Source organism: Alexandromys fortis, unplaced genomic scaffold (assembly GCF_014885135.2).
Source record: "Alexandromys fortis isolate MF-2015 unplaced genomic scaffold, M_Fortis_MF-2015_v1.1 scaffold_354, whole genome shotgun sequence".
In the NCBI taxonomy this organism is placed as follows: domain Eukaryota; kingdom Metazoa; phylum Chordata; class Mammalia; order Rodentia; family Cricetidae; genus Alexandromys; species Alexandromys fortis.
The window spans coordinates 587,851-610,711 of NW_026068227.1; the positions used below are offsets into that span (position 1 = coordinate 587,851).

General features: G+C 40.2%; 1 protein-coding gene across 1 annotated transcript in view; it reads right to left on the minus strand.

The window, feature by feature from the left end:
* The window catches only part of Moxd1 (monooxygenase DBH like 1), a 77,675-nt gene that overhangs the window by 8,025 nt on the left and 46,789 nt on the right, over positions 1-22,861 (minus strand). The window contains exons 5-10 of the mRNA XM_050130782.1: positions 13,843-14,022; positions 13,449-13,551; positions 11,303-11,469; positions 10,107-10,298; positions 7,996-8,055; positions 4,705-4,847 (exon numbers count right to left, since the gene is read on the minus strand). Coding sequence (XP_049986739.1) covers positions 4,705-4,847; positions 7,996-8,055; positions 10,107-10,298; positions 11,303-11,469; positions 13,449-13,551; positions 13,843-14,022 — 845 coding nt within the window. The remainder of the gene's footprint in view (positions 1-4,704; positions 4,848-7,995; positions 8,056-10,106; positions 10,299-11,302; positions 11,470-13,448; positions 13,552-13,842; positions 14,023-22,861) is intronic.

The window sequence follows — 22,861 nt, forward strand, 5'->3', positions numbered from 1 at the left end:
AAAACAAATTTGCTTTGAATTTGCCTTGTGCTATAAGAAAAATTTATTCAAAATAAATCATCACTCTAAATGTAAAAGTTATACTTTAAAGTCCCAGAGAGGAAAATATTTACAATGTATAGCTTGCAAAGACTTCTTGAAGGGGATTTCAAAAAATCAAAGCAAGACACGAAATGATAGAAGGAACCTCAGAAAACAGTTAAAATAAAGCTATAGACTGAGGGACATTATCCATGGTTCAGTGTCTAACATAAGATGAATATCCATAACAAAAAGAGGTCTTATAATCCAATAAGAAAACAAATGATTCAACTTAACAAGACAGGAAAAGTAAATTGTAAAAGTAAAAAGAATCACACAGACACACTCATAAATAACTTAAGGGAACTTTCTTTCTTTCTTTCTGTAATTCTGATTAACTGTAGAGTACTCTGGGATTGAAACATGCCAAACAACAGAATGATGGACTGGAAAAAGTCAGGCCAGGCTTGGTCCTAGTACCCCTTGCTGTGGTCTGAATGTTTGCATCTCATTGAAATTGTATTTCCACAGTGATGAGCCTTTAGGAAGTGATTGGCCCAAGGAAATACTACTTGGCAAAGAAAAGGTAATGAATGAAACAGCCACAAATACAGATGAATCTCAGAATCACTATTAATAAAGGAGCGTGACACAAAAGCACATGTGATAGCTGCACTTATATAAAATGCAAGAAAAATTAACATATAATGACATATAGCAGATTTTCAGCTTCCCAGAACTTTAAGGAGGAGGTGGGATTGCCAGACCTCTTTATGTTATGATCAGGTAGGATAAGTGTGATATTAATGAAATTTTCTGAGACTACATTTAAATAAACACTTTCAAATTATTATTATTATAATTAATTTTAAATTATGCTCTCAAGCAATTGACACAAAGGATAAACACATTAGCTGGAAGCAGATAAACAAGAAGAAAACAAAAACAAGATGCAGCATGACGTCATACCTTTCTAATTGTTAATGAATATTAATGATTGTTACTCTCTCAGTAATGCACAACCCTGGAGAAAGACTGAAAGGAACACAGCCAGATGGACGCTCCTAGACAGAAGGCAGTCTCCAGGGTAGCAAGAGACTGGACATCCCTGTCCAAGGCCAACACGTTCCTCCATGAAAATGATTTAGCCCAGCAGAGAGACAGTGGCTTCCAACAGTAGTAATAAATCCACAGCCCAGACAACGCACACATTCAACCAGGGAGCAGCCAGTCCCACCCTACAACCCTTTCCTCTCAAAATATGTGTGCAGAAAATGACTCATCTAATCCCCCAGCTGCGGTGTGGCAAGAAGAAAGCCTAGGTTCAAATATGTTTGATGAGGTTTTGGACAGAAGCCCTCAGAATAAGCAAGAAATGAGATGGGAACCATGAAACCACAAGGCTAAAGAAAATCACATGGCACAACTTATAAAAGACTCATAAAATATAAATTAAAGGGGTTTATGGAGATTGCTCAGTGGTTAAGAGTATGTATCGCCTCTCTAGGGGACATAAGTTCAATTCCCAGCACCCACGCATGGCAGCTCCTTACTGCCTATAGCTCCAGCTCCAGGGTCCTGACACCTGTGGTCTTTGTGAGAAACTATACCCATATGCACATACCCTACCCCATACACATAATTAAACACAATAAAAGCAAATCTTTAAAAATACAGGAAAGCTGAACTCAGAACAAAGTGGGAACCAATGAAACTGGACAAACTTATAGACAACGTCTCCTCTTGCAAGTTTATTTTAATTAATAATGTGGATTTAATGAATTTAATTAAATGATTAAAACTTCACGTAGAAGTTATAGAGCAGTACAAAAAGATGAGCAGAACATCACTGACAGACTACAGAGCAAGAGGAAGGAGGATTGTCATGTGTAAAACACTGTATCTCAGTCTCTTCCTCCTAAAAAGAAAACATTTTCTTAAAAAAGAAAACATCTGGAGAAAATTCTAAATAGATTAGAAAATATAGATAGAATACAAGAAAATGAAATACTATTTTTCTGGGTAGTGATAGTCCACAGCTAACCTTGTTTTGGAAAATAATTCTTCCTTCCATTCCAAGTGGTAAGAACTCAAATATAGCATTTCTGAGGGAGCTAGAAGAAGTAAGGGACACCGGGAAAACCTATCAGGCAGTGAGAGGAGTCTGGAGAGACGCTCCTTCCAAGGTGAGCATAAAGGATGGATCAAGGTGCGTCCATTCATTTGTAAACATACAGCTATGTGTTTTTTACATTTTTGTTAATAAACACACATTTAGGAAATTTCCTGTTAAGAGTGTAGAATGCACTCTAAAGAGAAAAACGGACTTGAAGTAAGGAGCGATATGATATGAATATTTGGTAAGCTAGAGGTATAAGTCAATGGTGCATCCCTTGCCTACCATGTGCCAGGCTCCGAGTCTGATCTCTAGCACTGCAATGCATCAACATGCATGCATGAACACATACAAAGACACGCACATATGTGCCAAAATCCAAATATTTAAACAAACCATACCCTTATGTGTCCAGAGATTAAACTTAGGTTCTCAGTTGCCTGGTAATAAGTGCCTTTGCCCATTGATGCTCCTCACTGCCCCCATCCTAGTGTGTTTTTAAAATCACATTTTATATGTTGTTTTGATGTCTATTAATAACACATTAATCCTATGTACTTTTGTCTAATTACTTCACACTTTCATTTTGGAAGATGTGAGCTTTCAGGAAGCTCTTTCATGTATAGATAGTGACAGGTATGTTGAACTGTGAACCCTAATTCTCCCATATATACTGCTCAGTGTCGAATAGATTCCTAACTGCAGTTTCTGCTTTCTCCTCTATAGCAGCACTGCAGCTCGATGTTCTGCTCTAGCAAATGGAATTATGTGCAAGTAGGTTAAACTAAAGCATGCATGTGAGCACACTTAGTAACTGCTACTCAGTTCACACAGGCGTTTGTGATCAGTAGTTAGCGAGAACTAGACTATGCCTTCTGCTCTCATGGTCACAGCGTGGCGTGAAAAGGAACAGAGGAAAGTGTATATCCACATAATGAGCAAGAAAGCAATTTACAATGTCTAATCCTTGTGTTATTAGGAACAGAGATTATATTTTATTTGACTATCTGCATTTTATCATGTCTTCATTAAATGTTTTTCATCCTGCTCTTAAAAACACTCTCAAAAACCTGTGCATATTTTTATTCAATTGCATCAGTCTTTTTCTTTTTTGAAGGTCCGAATTCTCAGAAGATCTTCCTGTTAAGGCAAATTACACAATCTATGAATTTCCACCAACCACCTGTGCTTTGTACCAATGTCCCTGAGAACACATACTTTTTTTTCAGCATCTCCTGCAACCATCCTTAGCATGATGTCATGCCTATGTCCAAGATGCCCTTGGCTTTCAGTGGACAGTCACAGTAATTTCTTGATCAGTACTCTTGTCGTATCTTACCCTCCTGTGGTCCTTTCTTCTTACTGTAGCCAAACAGACTTTGCTTCTGTCCCATAGTGGTTTTTTTCTGTACTTCTCATAATGGCCGCTGTGGCCCAGGCTACTTCTATCTCCCCATCCTCACACAGTCTCTGCCACACTCCACTCTGCTCCAGACAAAGGCATTGTCTTGATCATTCTTACACCCAGCAGAATCATGACACACATCACTCTCTTTTCTCTGCAAATAATACATTTGCTATCTTTCAGCCTGTGGGTCCCTGCTCAGATGTCACCATCCCAGAAAGGTTTTGACTCTTCTCTTGGCAAAGTTGCTCATTCCCTTCCTTATTTTTGCTGTTTTATAATAACCACTACTATTTAAAATTTAACGTCCATCTGTTTGTCTATTACATCCCCCAAATCTCTAGAATATAGTAACCTTAAGAGGGGAAGAAAAGTCTTCGTATTTAATTATACTGGTTTCGATGATATGCAGTCATGCTGCGTTGGCTGAGCAGGCCTGAAACTGCTCTTCACAAACACCCGCTTCTTAGCTACACGTGGAGGAACACATCCAGAATCCTAGCACCTGGGAGGAAGAGGCAGGAAGATCGCCAATTTGAAGTCAACCCAAATCTGCAGGAAGGCCCTGTCTAAAGTCTGAGCGCAAGGTTCGCTTTGGGCTACGGGCTATCAAGTTCAATAGTTGGCAGTTTCCTAGAATGGTGGGAAACTTCCTCTAACGTATCAGAAGGCTCAGCATGATAGTCAATGCGCTTCATACTCAACACCTGTTTCTACTGTCAAGTCTGCAAATCGGCATGCAGCAGGCAGACAGCACTGCAGGAGCATCCCCAGCAAGAAGCCCAGGCACGGCTGCTCTCTGGAACGCTTCTAGGAGAAATCCCTTCAGGGATATAATCCCAACTGGATGTGTACGCCCTGTGGCTACCTAGACAGGCCGCTGGGAGACTGGGTTCTCTGAACTTTGCCTTTTCCATTGTTCATTTCCCTTTGTATCTTTTCCCTGCAAGAACTTTATCCAGCTAATCGCTGGATCCTTTAGGTCTTCCTAGTCATCAGTGATCCCCAGGGTATTGTGGAAGGACTTGGACAGAGCAACCAAGACGCTCACTCACTCTCCCAGTTTCCAAGCAATTATAAAGAGCAGCACATAAAACATCCCATAATGTCACAGTATGGAGATGTGACCCCTCTTGGAAGCCTAAAACCCACTGCCACTCACGTGACGGGTCTGTAGATCTCCTTCACGCCGATAAACTGCAGTTGTTCCATAATGTCTGGGATGCTGGCGCAGCGGGTCAGGTTAATTCTTGGATAATAAAGAAGGTATGAGAGACACATTTCGTTCCTGGTGCTTAATCCTCCCTGAAAAGTGGAGACGATTTATTTTATAATGTTTCTCCCAGCTCTCACACACACAGGACACAGAGTTGACAGTGTCATGCAGATTCCCAGCTCTGAAATACATTGGGTCTTTATCATTCACAAGCAACCACTCATTATTATTTCTTGTGGTGCTGAGGATCAAATTCAGGTCTCAGAGTTGGTGGACAAACCACTAAACTCTAGCCCAGGTCTCTTTTTAAAACTCTTTATTATGGGCTCTCACTATGTTACTAGGGTTGTCCTTGAACACACAGTCCTTCTGCCTCTGTGTCTCAAGTAGATGGCTTGAAAATTATTAACATAAAGGACTTTTAACTTTCAAAAATACTGAAGCATTAAAATTAGTATTATTTCTATCTCTTTAAAGGTTGCTTTTCTTAGACAATCTATTAAAGTCCGTAAGAGTTCTATTGATCTGACACAAATTTCTTCGATAGTAGACATTTCAGATGTTCCTGGTGATGCCTGCATATTACAAAACAGTTGGATGGAATTATTGAGGCTTGTGAGGGTCTCATGGAGCCCAGGCTGTTTTTGAACTCAGTATCATCTTGCCTCCACCTCCAATGTACTATTAGAGTATTTTCTCAGCAAAACTGAAATTTCTATATTACTTTAGGTATATAAATATCAGCAGCTATGTGTTACAGGTAATATTGAGGTCTGATCTCCAAAATATACAAAGAACTCAAGAAATTGCTCATCAAAAGAACAAATAATCCAATTTAAAAAATGGAGTACAGACCTAAACAGAGAATTCTCAAAGAGGAATCTAAAATGGCTGAAAGACACTAAAGGAAATGCTCAACATCCTTAGTCATCAGAGAAATGCAAATCAAAACAACTCTGAGATTCTATCTTACACCTTTAAGAATGGCCAAGATCAAAAACACTGATGACAACTTATGCTGGAGAGGTTGTGGGGTAAAGGGAACACTTCTGCATTGCTGATGGGAGTGCAAGCTGGAACAGCCCCTTTGCATATCAGTATGGCAATTTCTCCAGTCTATTTTAATCAAAACTTCAAGTATCTGAAGAATCTAGAGTTGCTCCGTCCAGCTTTCAACCAAAAATTATTAAAGGAACAATGAACTGTTATTTTTGCTCAAGAAGTCACTAGTCACAAACTGTGAGGAGAAACAGATGGTGGATTTAGCAAAGGCAGTAGCAGTCAAGTAATTAAAGGCAAATATGACCAAACTGGGGGAAGAGTTCAAGAGCGGCACTAGGAAGAGGAAACCCAGACTAACGGGAGTTCAAGAGATGAAGGTCCACAAGACGAGTTCAACTGCATATTCGCTATGACTTACTGAATTTTAAAACTAATTGATAAAATTGATCCAAATAACAGAAGGATACTTATAACATTTCTTTTTCTTATTATAGGCAGTTGGTCACGCCAGCATCCTTCCTCACTTATCTGTCTATCTGCAGCCACATTTCCAGGCGTAGGGTGAGCGGGTTTGTTGCAGGGATTCTGAGAGCCCACACCACCCTGGATCAGTCACCACAGCTGCAAAGCAAGGCTTGCTTTAGCTCACGCCCCACCTCACTCTCTCCCGCAATCTTTCCTATTCTTGACCTTTCGCTCCTCCAAGTTTACTTTTAATGCAGGAAGAGCTAAAACAGCAAACATATTTTTTTTTATAAAAAATGAAGCAAGAGAGGATCTTAGTGGTTACTAGGCAAAGGTTTATTAATTAGCACACCAACCCCCCCCAAAGCATGAAATTTCCCTGAATTACTTTTACTGGAATTACAGACCACTTCCTTTTCTTTAGTTTTTCCTTTTTAAGTTTTATTAATTTAAAAAAAATTTTATTGCTGTACATTAATTTGTATGCTGTACTGAGTTTAACAGGGGTATTTTGTATAAATGTGTAGCATACTTTGAGCATACTGTCCATGAAGACAGTGTCTCTTAATTTCTTTAGCTGTCATTTACTCTCTCATACAAATATTTATATTTTTATCTCCAAGATTAAGCGTGTCTAAAGTTGGATTTTGTATCTATGTAACTTCTTATTTTCAATTATTTAACCTCGAGATTGCTCTTTGACAGTAAACTGCAATTAGGGTTAAATATAAACTTGGGGAGCTTGGGTGTGTTTTGCCGTCTCACCTTCTCCTCGGTGGTCCTTAGAGTCCTTTGTTCATTCTTTGCCAAGAGGCACCATGACCTTTCAACACAACACCCAACAGAGGCAGTAATAAAAAAATGACCCTGCATTCTTCACAAATGTGAAGAAAGATTTTAACATTTGATTTAAGATCAGCTACAGATTTGATCATAGCTAACTTTGATCTAGATATGTCATTGATCCAGGTAAGGCAGTTCCTTTCTAGTCTTAGCTACTACCTTTTTCTTTCTCCTAGGCTTAAGGGTTTTAGGAAGTTATTCTCTGATTGTTTAAGATAAGCCATATCTTTGTCCTTCAGTCTCTTAATTGGCAGGATGTATTTTCTGATTTTTCAACTTTATATTCTCTATCTGAATCCAAACCACTTATAACAGATTTATAAAACAGAATGCAATCAGTTGGTATTTTGCCAAACAATCAGTCAGTATATTGGCCTAGTTTGTGCCTATGTATATAGCTTTGGAGTGAAGATTGTGTTCTCTTAATAAAACAAGCTGGTGGGAGATGACGTCTACTGTGTTCCTAGCAGAGACCAAGCAAGGCATGAAATATCTATTTCCTGAGAGTTTGGCAGAAGTCCCCAGTAAATCTGTTGGGCCTGGACATCTGTTTGGGTCAGAAGCTCTGAGTTAATGCGCTTCATTGTTCCATTGGAAGTTTGGATTTATCTAAGTGAATAAGTGAACACCCAGGCAGACCCAAGTAATGTAGAGACTAGTTAGGGCCTTGTCTATTTGATGAGGATGAAGATAAGGAGGCCTAGTTTTCCCAAAGCACCAGTAAATTCCAGCATAATCTTTTCCGTAGTGCCACCAGGTTTTTGAAGTCTGGTAAGACACTAATGCAGCTCTTGCTTCCCCTCTATGATGCTTCATGATGAAGACCTTCAGAGTTTTGTTTCAAGATAGGAATGGACTTCTCAACTTCAAAATCAAAGGTTATTCCTTCCTCTCTTTAAATGAACTTTAAGAATAATATTTTCTTACCCAAGTCATCCCAGATCTGTCCTTGGTGTTGTACCGACATTCAGTAATCAGGTTATCTCCCTGAAACAAAAGCAAGAACCTTCGGGTTAGAGTTGATGCTGTTTTGTCTATATAATCCATCTAATATGTCTAATTGTTAGATCAGCAGTTTATAGTTAGTGCATGAGAAAGCATTAGGCAGTTTTATTCAGAAGATGTTGACATGCGCAACCGTAGTGTGCTAGCGTAATCCACAAGAAAGCAAACAAGAGGACTCTCTAAGTTCAGACCAGACTCTCCAGTATTCTAGCCAGACACCTAGGTAAGAAACTGAACAATCGGATGCAATTTTTTCATCTGAGCACAGAGATTAAAAATAGTACTTACTTTGCACAGCTCTTTGGAGGAGATTTGATGATATAATTAGTATTCGTTCTTTAGTAGAGATTAACATGTAATGAAATAGTAGTCAAGATCCTAACTGTGATTACTTCTGTACCCATGATCACCCCTAAAGCTCTTTAGTGATGGTCTTCTTTCCTTAGAAATTATTAGTAATTTACTATGTTAGTGTTTTTTCAACTTTCTGAACATTACACCCAACATGAAGAATGATGACATTTTTATAGCTTCCCGCCATGTAGATATTTCTGCTGGTGTCATTTCACAAACTGTACGAGAACCTAACTTTCAAGAGCAGATTTAAAGGGCCAGTGAGATGGTTCAGTGGATAAAAGTTCATGCTATCAAGTGTAACAGCCTGAGTTTAATCCTCAGGGTCTAGGAGAAGAAGGAGAAAAAGAAGCATCCTATTAAGTGTGTGGAACAACTCTTCACGGGCTGGAGGCTGGCATCTCTGGCACTAGCCCCCTGGTTTCTCTCACTGCTCCTGAAGATCAGTCTCTCAGCTTGAATATGGCCCTAATCACAGTGCACTTGTTAGAAAGCGATGCGCTAGAATAGCCAGTCATGAGACGAACACAATGAGACAAAGTGTACTATAGAAAGAATCACATCAAATCACTCTTTCTCAAGACATCTTCCATCTGCCAAGGTATATAAAATTTTCTAAAAGGTGTAGTGAGTCAGAGCGATGAGTAAAGTGTGATCATTTAAAAATAAAGGCCCCCTTTCTTTTCATTAGCTACTTCTGTTTTTTTTTTTTCACTTCCTTCCAACATTTTGTCTTTTTCCTGACAGTTCACCTCATCCAAAAAATTCTACTGCAAGCCTCACTCACCTAGAGAAGACCCGTATGTCACTGTCATTTCACAAATTGTGTAAATATATAACTTTTAATACTCTATATAAGGCTAGGAAATTGTATGACTACTGAGTCCAATGGGCATAGGACAATATTTGAAGGGAGACAACGCATCAAAAATTAAAGAAAAATGAAAGGTTTCAGTACTATAAGACATACAATTCTCTTGGGACACCATAACCCAAAGAACTGCTACATAATTGGTTCATAAAACAAAGAATAGCTAACTATGTCTGATACCTCTCCTTGGGTTTGTGTGTGTGTGCACTCATACACGTACACGTGTGCAATCACAGATCCTGGGTGGCCGCTGAGCTTCCCATCTCTGCCCCTCAACATGCCAGTCACAGGTATTCAAGACTGTATCATTTCTACAAGGTTGCTGAGGACTTGAACACAAGTCCTCTTGATAGCACAGCAAGACTCCTAACTACCGAGTCATTTCTCCAGCCCTGCTCTTCTAAAGGAAGAATTATCACTCGGTTCATCCTTCATGAAAATGAAACTGATAAAATGCGCCCCTCCTCAATCTATCATAACATGCAATTTCACCATTATCGTAATTGTAACCCAAAGAATCACTAGTCAGGGATTGGAATCTGAACCCTTTGGTTGCTTGGTTTTGTTTTGTTTTGTTTCTTTCTTTAATCAAGAGCTTGCATTGCCTCCAGGGGATGCTAAGAGAAGTGAATTTCCAGTTTGGGAAACAGATCAAACGCATTCCCTCTGATGTATGCAACACCCACAGTGGGTGGCTTCAAGAATATGAACTTGATGAGCAATTCTCTTGGCTAGCAGGCTCCCTACTGCATCCTGGGAGATCAGCCTCAAGACACAACATTTTCTGACAAAGAGCATGCATGCCTACTGGTAAGATTGTTTGCTCTTCTTTCAGATACTGAAACTCCTGGAAATTGAAGTCGAAATCATCATCGTAAGCCAAGGACTGCATTTCCTCCCCGTGGCGAAAATGACGCAGCCTGATGCCTCTGCCTGCCAGGTGAGCGTGGAGAAGGACAGCGAACACATGGATTCCACTTGGCTTCTCTGCTCCTAGGGCCTGCGGGACAGCGAGGAGGACCCGATTAGCCCATGGGAGGCATGCTCAGACAGTTCAAGCATACTTGAGGTTCAATTGACACATACACACACACACAAAAAAAGATGAAGCAATTTCAGTGAAAGCTCGAGCTGCCAAATCCACTTTGAATGTGAATTGTTGACTAGTGTCTTTGTGCTCACCATCTGCCAGGAGAAGGAAGGGGAAGGTACCAGGTCACAGTGAACTCAGCTTTCTCTTCACTGCCATTGGTCTGTGAAGAGACAAACCATGGCCCAGTGAAGACGACAGCTGCAGGTCGCTAACAGGAAAATAGGAGAACTTGTTCCCAGATAGAAAAGAGCATCTTCCCCAGTGGAATGAAATGATTCACCCTGGTTCTAGAGCTAATATGTGTTGTCATAGTGATTTAATGGGGGGGGGGGTGGCTAAGTGGCTCAGCTGAACATAATCTCTCTGCTTCGCCAGCAAATGCTTGCAGAATCCCATATTTCAGAAATATGATCCACATTGAATGAAAGGCTTTGGTTCAAGAGGAAACCTGTTAATGAGAGAAGTCATGAAATGCCTACAAGGTTCCAGTTTCTCTTCTGCACCATGTATTTTGCATTGCTTGCTCTTCCTGAAAGAAGAAAATTGAAAATAAGAGGGAAAGAGAAAAGCCAAAGTGAATAGTGGGAAAGTATGGGAATAACAGGTAAAATTGGGAAAGGAAAAAGAAACTGAACGAAGGAAGAAAAGCCATAAAATGCCCAAAGGAAGTAGGAACAAAAGCAACCGAGAAAGGAGAAAACACCCTGGTTATTCTGCCATCCATCATTCCTCTCTTCCAGCCTTCAAGGTTCAGAAGAGACAGCCAAATGTCCTACTGGGATCACACCGGTGGCTGTCCAAGATGCCAGTATTGAAAGCATAATAAACGTGCATGGAAACTTTCAGAACTCAGTGTCTAAGAGCATGCACTAAGCTGGGGATGGCAATTTGTAGACTGTGGCACAGCTCACCTCCTCTAGGCACTCCAGTGTGCAGTGACCCTCAGACCGGAATTCGGGCATCCCTGGAGGGATTGTATGGAAGAGGCTCACCCAGAGGCCGGCCTCAATCACTCCTGCATCATATTTCCTTATGTCCGTGGTATGGAAAAACCTCAGCCCAGAACTGTCTATCAAGCCTGTAACAACAGCAAATGACAAAGAGAACGGGGATACTTTAAGAGGAATTTTCACAGTCCTTTGAAATGGACCATTTATGGATTGATTTAATGGAAATTAAAATCTCACGAGAAAAAGGAATACAAACAGAAATAACTCGAAGACAAAAATTAGCTTTGTGAACAGAAACTAGAACAAAAGTCACCATATTGTCTATAAGTACCATAGACCCATGCCACATGCTACGGGGGGTATGTTTGAGTTATCTAGCGGACATATTCCACAATTCTCTAACGCAAGGGCAGAACAAAACTTTTAAATCCATTCATCATGAGATTAAATAAGTCCAGAAGTTTTATTTTATATTGCTTTGGGGTGACATTCTCCTCTTACGTATAGGTACAAACCATTCAGCTTAGAAATCATCTTCAGATAGAGCAAACTACTAAACGTTACCTCTGTACAGTTTGCTAACATTCTCTTCGTCCTTAACGAACTCATTGAAGAGCCGCTAAGGGCTGATGCATGAACAGTTACATGGTGGGTATTGTGGGGTTAAAGGATGAATAACAAATTCTTTGCTATGACATGTTGCTGACAGGAGGGAGAATATGTGACGCAGATACTATAAGCCTGTAATTAATTTTAATTAATTGAAACCCTTCCCAGAGGTACCACGACATATACCTATGAAGAATCTGCTTTTACAAGGAAAACTTTGACAGTCTACCACGACATCCTCCTGACTTAATTGGGTCAACAATGAAATACTCTTGTACTATCAGATACACCCTCTTTTATATCGATTGGTAGAAACGTGGTGTTATTTTAATTGTTTCTCTTTTCTACAAGACCATAACTTTTTGTTTGTGTCATTTTGTTTTGTTTTGCATCAGGGTCTCACTATGCAGACTGAGTTGGGTTCAGACAGACAATCCTTTTCTACCAGGTCGCAAGTGCTGGAATTACAGGCATGCACCAGTATACACTGCCATGATTATAATTTCTATGAGTGAGAGAGTATCTTTTTTCATTCACATTAATCTTTAAGCCCAGAACAAGCACATGGTTGATGTTTGGTGTTTGCTGGGAAAAAAATGTGAATTAAAATAATTAAGATTGCTTTCATTGGCGAATGCACAGTGAATCTCCTAAGTCTTTTTGCTTTGAAAAAAAAATGGTATGAGTAAATTCAGAAACCAAGTGCATATCCTTATAGCTACCTCTCTCATACAGTTTCTCATTGTAGATATTTCTTTAGTACACTTGCAGATAGCCTATCAAACAACAAATTGCCAGTAGTTTTCAGTGTGAGAGATGGCAGTAACTGTTTCATATGAACAACTAGAAAGAAACATGTTTAGGGCTGGGGGTGGCTCCCTTGATGAAGCACTTGACCTGCAAGCATGAGGATGTCCTGAGTTCTCTTTTTAGCATGCGTCCACCAACTGGGGAGCAAGTATTCAAGACATCTATGAGCGCCATTCTTCTCCAAACCCCCACATCCTGTCTCAAAGGATGAGGTGGAGGGCAATTGAGGAAGGTATCCAACATGAACCTCTTGTCTGCACACACAATCACAGAGATGGAAAGAGAGAGAGAGAGAGAAAGATAGAGAGAGAGAGAGAGAGAGAGAGAGAGAGAGAGAGAGAGAGAGAACAAGAACAAGGGGGATTTTTAAAGCACCACATGTATTTGGAACTAATTTATATCACAAAGGGAACTTCTATTTTCCTACTTCCTGGTGAGAAATATGAGAATGTATTCTTAGGACTTGTGACCATATATGCCTGTTTGCCTAGATGCTACTGGTTAATGGCTATTGCCTAGTGTCAATCTGAATGGCATCCTGTTTTGCTTCGAAAAGCATCTTAATTTGGATGGCAAATATACAGGTTAACGCTTTCTTACAGAGTTTCATATTTCACTTCAGCTATATTACAGACAATAGTTACATGACATTTTAAAACTGGCAGTTAAAAACAAAGAAAGAGCTTACCTTTCTTATGTGTGGGGTTATCATAATGCACTTCTAAAAGCACATAATGAGGATCCAGTGGTATGCCGAGGGATAATCCAACATGAGGTGGGTAAGTAAATCCCTAAATATGGAACAAACTTCATGAGACAGTAACCTGTGAAAGTCCTTAAGAGTTCTAGTCCCCAAACCCAACTAGTCCCCCATGACACTTCAGGTTTTAGAACAATACCGTTCATCAAACACAGAGCAAACATAATCATTTAAGGGAAGAATCTTTTCCGATAGACTTAGAAATATATGTAAATTTTTATGTATTTTTGCATGAGAATGGTGTGTTTCTGCTAGACCCATACATGTAGGAGAAGCACAATCAGGTAATTGGCTACAAACTGGTCATCATCATTAGCCTTACCTCACCACCAATGGCCCAGGCAAAAATCACAGTTTCACAGGTCAGAAAGGCATCAGGCATGTTTGGGTGGTAGCACTCATGGCCATAGTCCAAAACACTATCGTTAAAGTGGCTGCTGCACTGATAGAGGAGGATGTGATGGACCAGGCTCTCATGGCCTTTCTCTATTACCGGCTCAACCTACACAGATACAGATAAGAGGGAGGGTGTCATAAACAACAGCGCCTTATAACATCCCAGAGGGAGCGTGGAAACAGCATCACTGATTGCTCGGTCTTCACAGGAAGGGAACTGAGATCCAAGTACGCATTGTCCTGAAGATGGCGGTGCTGGTGATGATGCTAGATGACAGGGTGACAACAAATAGAGACCATCATGTATTTCAAGAGTCGCAGGTGGGGGCTGGAGAGTTGGCTCAGTGGTTAAGAGCACTGCCTGCTGTTCCAAAGGTCCTGAGTTCAATTCCCACCAACCACATGGTGGTTCACAACCATCTGGAGTAAGATCTGGTGCTCCCTTCTGGCCTGAAGAACAATGTATATCTAATGAATAAATAAATCTTTAAAAAAAATCATCCCGAAATCAAGAGTCGCAGGACTTCACCAACTTTTTTCCCTTTCCGTCATGCCTAACTCATGTCTATTTCCATTGTCCAGTCTATAAAACATCGTCCTCTCTTTCAGGCCCCTCACTTTGCATTGTTATTGTTCCCTCTTATTTTTCCCTCACATAGAAAATATATATCAAGGCTACCAGTACAAACTCTCTCTCTCTTCACTTGCAGGCACTGCATTCAGAAACACTTGCTGCAGACTTAGACGGAGCATCTTTAGCCCTTTCTCCTAGGACATTGCATATGTTATTTCTGTAGACTTTTCTCATTTTGATAGGAAAATCCAAATAGCCTAAGGGGCACAGGGATGTAGCAGGTAGAGGTCTGGAGCAAGCTGCTATGAGATTCAACCTTTTAAATCCAATTCTGTTTCGTCTTACCTACTTGCACGTTTCTGACCCCCAATTGTAGAAATAAGGTAGCATCCAGCTTTGTTTTTGATTATCTTTAAAGGTCACAAGTCCTGAAGGCATAGACTATTTTTTCATTTGCTTGAAAATGACAGTTATGGTTCAAGCATGATTATAAAATTAGCCATGATTGCACAGAAGTCTAACTCAGAACTTCTTTCAAAATTGTGTTTCCATATCCAGGATGAATTGTCCTGTGATATTATAGACTTATTTGGGTGCTTCAGCTCACCCACAAAGATAAGACAGAAACAAAGATCTCCACAGCCAGATATTCAAATCCATGTGAAGTTTTTGTTACATGTCTGGGAAAAGTTCAAACAGAACCTGGAGTCTGCACAGAATTCTGCAAAACAGAACTCAGAAGGGAGCCACAAGAACAAGGAGGCCCTGACTTGCTGCAGACACCTTCATCAAGGTGTAGTGAGAGGAAGTGAAGAGTATGTGGTGCAGGGTGATTGTTAAGATTCGGGAGCCCCAAATACCATTATAAGAAATGCCTTTTAGGAGTAAATCTTTGTTCTCGGAGGAAGCATTGAAACAAACGTCAAGCTTCTAGATTATAATGCCTTCTTTGAATAATGATATCTCTCCTTTATCCAGCAGCTCCTATGTACCACCCACAGGATCATTCTTTGTTCCTATAGCTGGTCTATAAACTGCATAGATAAATGCTCACTGTCCCCACCAAATAAATGAGAAAACTGAGATTTGGAGAGAGTAAGCAACAAGCCACAAATACTGCAGTCATGGAGTGAGATAAAGATGAGAAAGCAGACTGCTCTGACCCCAAAGTCTCTTCTAATGAGAACATGCTGTGGCGGGAAGGTGTGTTGGAAAGCCACCAACACTGCAAGCCACTACCAGTGGGACGGAGGATGAAAGCCTACAATAATCCTAGCTAGAGAAAGCTGGTAAGAGAGAAATGGCATCATGAGTTAACACCAAGAGAGTCTCTGGGGCACAACGGGCAAGAGGCACCACACAAAGTTCCCATCAGAGAAGCTGAATCAAGCTGGAAGTCTTGTGCTGTGTCTCCTGATCTCCTTACTACCCATCCCCCGTGGTACTTGGCCTGTTAATATATCGTTTTCTTAAAGAGAACAAAAGACAATGTGTCTCCACTGAACCTGCCAGAGCTTCAAGGAGAATTTAATTATGGCTTCATCTACAGATTACAAATTGAGGGTATAACCTAAAAAAAAAAATTAAGGATTTTTTTTTGAGGAGTAAATTACTCATAAAACAGAAAAGAGGCTTGATGCAGACCTGACTGTGAGAGAAAATGAAAAATATTTTGGAAGAAGCAAAATCCTTTGGAACGTAAAGGAGGTGGGAGCAAGAAGGCAGGGGTGGGGAGGGGTTGGGCGAAGAGAAGGAGTCATGCTAGCTCTGCCCCCAACTTTTGCTAGGATAGAATGCTTTTGTGGTTTCAAGAGGTCCTGTTAGCAGCCGTTTATTCTAGCATCCCGGAGAGCTGATACATCACCTGGTCTGAATTTTGTACCATAAATTAGCAATTTTCAGGTCTGTACATTTATATGGAGGTCGTGACTGCCCTTGCAATTGTTCGGAACACAGAAAGCACAAGGATACGTGCGTCCCTTGTGATTAATATTACCTTTATCTAAAAGTAAATCTTCGTGTATTTTGCCTTAGTTTTAGCGTGGCAGTGTAAAGGGAGAAGTACCTTTCTTGTCCTATCTGCCTAGGCTAAGCATAACCACGGGGCACTGATGACTAGAACTCTTTGGACTGATTTCTGTCTTCTCCTTCTTCCAAGTTATCCACCTAAGATGTGGTTCCTTGCTTGTTGGAACATGAGTGGAGGAGCGGAATGGCGCTCTCCAAAACCAACTTTGCGATTCAATAAATTAAAGTTTAAAACAGAGTGGAGAGGCGACGGGAGGAATCTGGAATGAGCTGGAATTTTTGTCAACTCCTATCACTTTTAGTCCTGCCGATTCTTGTTCCTGGCGCTCTGCTTCATGGGTCCCCTCCCCCCCACAACCCTTCCCCAGCCAGGCCAAAGTTAATATCCATGGGAAAGTTCATCAACTCTCTCTGACAGAGGGCATTTAAAGTGAGCTGGCTCTCAAAGTGGCACTACCCCTGAGGTCCCGGGCAGACCTATTGGTAGGTCTCTGCATGAACTCACTGGCATGCTCATATGAAGATGGTGGCAGAAATGTCTTCCATCACCTGACCTGGACGAACTCTCAGCTCTGAAATGAATGACGTGAGCATAACAATACATTCGACCAGACTGATTTGGAATGGAGTCTTCATACCGCAAATATTCCACTCTGAAAGCAAGTTGGGGATCAAAGCAAAGCATTATTTGATGTGGCTTCTACAGCCCAACAAGAATGAACTTGGCAGCGAGAGGAGGTGACAAGAAGAAGAGGTCAAACTGGGGTAGACATGGAAAAATAATACTGAGAACTGGAAGTAGGAAGAAGAGAATTCTGGGAAATCATTCGCCCCTTGCTATAGTGCAGAAGTCTCACTGGGATTGCCATTTTATACATACCACAACTGATCAGCTCAGGGATGGGCACCCAGCCCATCTATCTGCCCTTGTTTGTTATTTAACTATAAGAAATAATCTTCTCTCTTTAAAAGACTCTCATTATGAGGTCAGCAGATGCCACAAGTGATGTGCTTCTGCACGTGGGAAACAGTCCCAGTGCAGAGTATACGATAAAGCCAGCACATAGAGACAGGATAGTCCCGGGGAAGCTTTACTATGTAAGGTTTCTGTATCCAGTTCCTTCTCTGCCATTCTGATATTTAGTCACTTGTACACCTCAGCTAATACAACCTTTTCCTCCCAAGCTGGTTCACTTTGTTGTTTGTTTGGTTTGGTTTTCCATTGGCCATCCAAAGCTCTGAAAACATGAATACAGGTCACCAGTTTATCCATGGGTCCTGCACACTGCACTTTGAAGCGTTCTTATATTAGAAATACTCTCACCCAATGTTCTTATTTACTATTTTAACTGAATCTCGACAAGTTTTCATCAGATATTTCAGTGTATTCCCTGTAAGTGTTCTAAGAGAGAAAAACCAAAACACAGCCTCTAGTACACAGACCTTTATCTCCTGACTCCTGGCCCCAGGGTTGCCACACAGGCATTTAAGCTGCTTCACTTGACGAACATGCAATTTCCCTTCAGAAAGGTAGCACGTTGTGACAAACAGCCTGAAGTGACTTTAAAAACCTTAATAAATACAACATTGAATATTGCGAACCTGCTGAGAGACATCTTCAGAATGTCTTTCATGTTATTCTCCAGCCACTTTTCCTAGCCTGTATTTTGCGCACACACACAGAGCGAGGACCTCCCGTGAGAGGAGGGAGCAGCCCTCAGCAGTTACCAATGCCAACGTTTGGTTTTCAAATAAAACTGCTGTATTGCTAGCATGTCTCTTGGAAGTTTCATGTGATAATTCAAGTCAGGTGTACAACATTGCCCAAATCTAGTGAATCAGGAGGTTGATGTCTTCATTGCTCATATTTGGAACCATCAGATGCCAACTTTCCAGATGACTGTCTTTATTTTGAACTTCCCAAAGGCCAGAGTGATAAGTAAACGTCTCTTCTTTATAAATTCTAAGGTCTGAAATATTTTGTTACAGCAGCATAAGCAATCTGAGACAGACGTTTGGACACTTGTCCCCTAAAAGCACTCCAAGTACCAGGCAGTCTTCCCAAGACAGCATTTTGCACACTGGCGATCTGACCAGTAATGCTGAGCTATATATGGTAATTGAGCAGAGGAGTTTTCTTTTCTGACAACCATGGCCTTCTCTCCTTCACTAGTGGCATGTTAGTTATCCATACAGTCCCATTAACATGAATTCCGAGGCACTGAGACCCCCAAAATTCTTCTTACACACATATCCATTCCTGCCACCAAAATCTCATTCATTCATGTTCCCCTCCATCCCATCAGTCTCCTTTATGCAACCTCATGAGTAACGTATTACTCGTCTATGGAGCTCATTTTATTTTTTTGGATGCCTCCTTCTATCTGGCTCACTTTTGTCCTGTTTCCCTAAGTTTTCCCCAGGATGTAGAACTGTGTGCACAGCCGGATGACAACGTCTGTGCTTTGAATGCCAGGTCTGCCACTCACAGGCTTTGTGAGCTGATGCTCATTTATTTACCTTTGCTTAACCCAGTTTTCTTATTTATGAGTGGAAATCTGAATCCAGTTTTAGTCGACTTTGAAACTGAAATGAAAGAAGTGCATTCAATGCATAATGTACAGTGAATTCTGGGAAAAATTGTACTAAGTTCTGTCCAACTTAGTAGGTAATTACATTATTTTCATTAAATACCATTATTTCACAAGTGTCTTCCCCCCCTTAGAGGAACAACTCATTGTTTTTCTCATGATGCCAATGAAATAGACATTTTCATAACCTTTAGTGTGTGCACATGTGTGTGTATGTAGTACATGCAAATTTTCAAGAGAGTTAACAAAAAGCACCATGGAGACAAACTCCTGAACACATATACACACATCCATATTAATAAGTATGTACAAAACACAGAGAGACACACATGTACAAAGACCACACTAGACATTCTCTCACTTGATATCTCTATGTCCCTATAACTATGCACTGTTTTTGAAAGATATCTTGTTTTCTACATTTTAAATTCTGAGGCTGTATAGAGCCAAGTGTGTATACAGTTCATATACATGTGGTTTGAATTTTTTATGCTATAGAATAAAGGTTTAGATAACATTCAAACAATTTTATTTTAAACAATATATAGTCTGTGGTGCAACAATATGCAAAGGGATGAATGTAGCTAGATTTATGGCAGACCTACCGAGGATGGACAGACATGGGTCAACTTGTTATACTGTGTGTGAGCACCGCAGAAACAGGGAACCTTTTACATAACTGCATATCACAGAGCGACAGAAAAGCCATAGCTACGCAATGAAGTGCACACATATATCAACTTTATTTATGTGTCTCACTCCTAATCCTGGAGAAGAAAACTAAATGCAGCAGAAGAAAAAATTGGAAGTAGTGCTAAACTGAGCAAAGATAAGAAAAATGATGGGAAATTTATTTGCAAATTTGGGCCAAACAGAGGGTGAGGCCCTGTCTCCAAATCAGTGACATGTCAAAGGCACAAGAGTGAAAATAGACAAAGTACATGAACTCAAAGTCTATGTAACTACACCCCCATGGTTACAAGAGAAAGACGCCAAAACTCATTCATGATGAAGTATATGGAAATGAGAACAAAATAGCATGTTCATTTACCTGCCAGACTAGATACACTTAGCTCTACTAGCAGGTAATGTTGGCTCAAAAGAATGCAGTGACAAGAACCTAGAAATCACTTCAGGTAGTTAATTAAATTCCAGTAAATTCAGTTAACAGATACACTCATAAAAACGAGATAGATCTCTGTTTAGAATGTAACACTTTAGGAGACATGTCTAAATTTAGAAGGCAAGTGCCATACCTTACCAGAGTCTGCGTTCGTCGGAGTGTCCATGGATGCTACAAACACCTGAGGGAAGTGTTTATGTGAGGAAAGATTGATGGTTCTTCATGGTTTCAGTCTGCAGTGAGCTGCTTCCATGTTCCCAGACTTGGGAGCACTTTGTGACAGAAGGGTGTGATGTAGAGTTCCTTAACTCACAAAGGCCAGGAGGAGGAGGGAGTGAGTGGAAGGGGCACGTGGCAGGCTATGTTTTCTAAAGGCACAGCCAGTGACTTTCTCTCATCAGTCAACCCTCTCTCCCACAGCTCCCACACACCCCAAAGAATCTATTTAAATGCTGGGTCTGTCAAAGAATTAAACCATTCATGGTGCAAAGTCCTCCTGACCTACTCACCTCTGGAAAAGCCCTCACAGACACACACAGAGCCTGCATAGGTACCTCTCAGCCCTGAGAATTGATTATCAAAATTAACTAAAGTCTAAAAGCCAAAGGAAAATATGCATATATGTAGAGAGAGAAAAATATCATAACAGACAGGTTTTCATACAGATACACACAGATATATGGAAAGAGAATTTTTCAGAAAAATACAAGAAGGTATTAGTGATGTTTTGTGAAGAACTTGGAGAGAGAATAGAATTCGGGCATTTTGTTCTTTAATAATTTGCTTTGTTTTGCTGCGAAAAAGAAATTAATTCACAGCACATGCTTAAAATTCTGATTTTATTACTAACGTTGATATTCTTGGGTCCCTGCCCTAGCCACGCCCACTCCCATAACCTCTGACCCGCCCATCGCCATCTTGGGACCTCTCTCTCTTTCTGCTTCCTTAGCGTGCGCACGCGTTCTCTCTCTCTCTCTCTCTCTCCTTTTATCTCTCCTCTCTCCTTTTATCTCTTTTCTCTGTCTTTCTTTCTCCCCCTTCCTTAATAAATACTTATGGCTATTTCCTGTGTTTACGTGTCTGTTACCTGCCGCCACTGTGGGCCAAGGAAGCGTGCCCTCCTGTAGCCGCCCTCATGGCGGGCTCCCTCCGCCAGCCGCCCGGGGGATCGTTTGTAGCTGCTCTCCCATGGCGGGCTCCGCCAGCCCGCCCGGTTTGCAGCAGCTCTCTCATCATTTTTTAAGAATAACAAACGTAACATTATGAGTCTCCATGTCCTATCTTGTAAGGCAATCATGAAGGCATCAGTTGAAGTGGAAATCTCCCACAGTAGAGAATGGTCGCAAAAGCATCAACCCAGAATTAATGATCATATTTCTCCCCACAACTTGCTATTTCTTTGAAAAATTAAATTATATTTATTATGGGCTATCATAGTTAATTAGGAAGTTTATGCAATCCTTCAAAACTATTTATGTCTATCCACCAAACTCTCCACATGCTAACTTCTGCTTAGATAGAAGCAGGTTGTGCTATGCTATGGCCCAGAAGGGCTACAGGAAATAATATCATTGTATTTCCCAAGAACATAAAAGAAAAGATTCAAATGTTTTCAGCATTAAAAACTGAGCAATTTTGAGGAGACAGATATATGTATCCTGATTTAAATATTATTCAACATGTACATATGTACTGAGTCTCTATATGGTGTTCATATATGCACAATTTCTATGTTTTTTATATATCAGTTAAAATTTCTAACTTAAATGTTATTGATATGAATTTTCCAAATACTGAGTTAATACAACACAATAAAACTCATTTTATAATTTTTATTTAAAGTTAATATTTAGAATAGTAATTAATTGCAATCGATTTAAAGATAGCTTTGTCTAACAATGTATATATTCCCTTTCAAGACTCAATTATAGTCCTGGAGGTTTTCATCTCTCAAAATAACCACCACAGTTTTCTTATTCAAACCTGGTGTAAAACCTTCCCAGCCCTAAGTACAGGTTCCTTCACTGCTTCATCCCTCATGAGAAGATGCCAGCAGGAATATTGTGATCTCATCTGGATTCTACACTGTGTATTTTCTGTTCTGAGCTGTTGCTCACTTCCGGGTCTCCTTTAAAGATCAGCCTGCTGGCTCTATCTTGATTATTGTTGTTTGAGTGGAACTTTATTCTATCTTATTTTTTTTTTAATGTGTGATTTTATGGTCTTAATGCCGAGCATGTTGGGACAGAACTTAACAGATGACTCTAATGGTAAAAATGTCAAATCCCCAAATTGGAAGTGGAAAAAAGATTTTCATTTAGTCCAATCTAACTTACAAACAAAAACAAGTTGAACTTATCAATTAAATCCTTCATATTTTAAGCCTAATTTCCTTGCTATATATAAAACAGACAAATCTATGCATACAAAATATATATTCCTTGTAATATATATTATATATATTTATATAACACTTTTCATCCTGAAATTTTGATAGCGTATATTAAATATAATTTATTATAATGATTTCAGCAGTTTCAACTAAAGTATACATTTTAGCATTTATTCACCATTATTTTCTTCTGATTTTTTTCAGGACAGGGTTTCTCTGTGTGTAGTCATGGCTGTC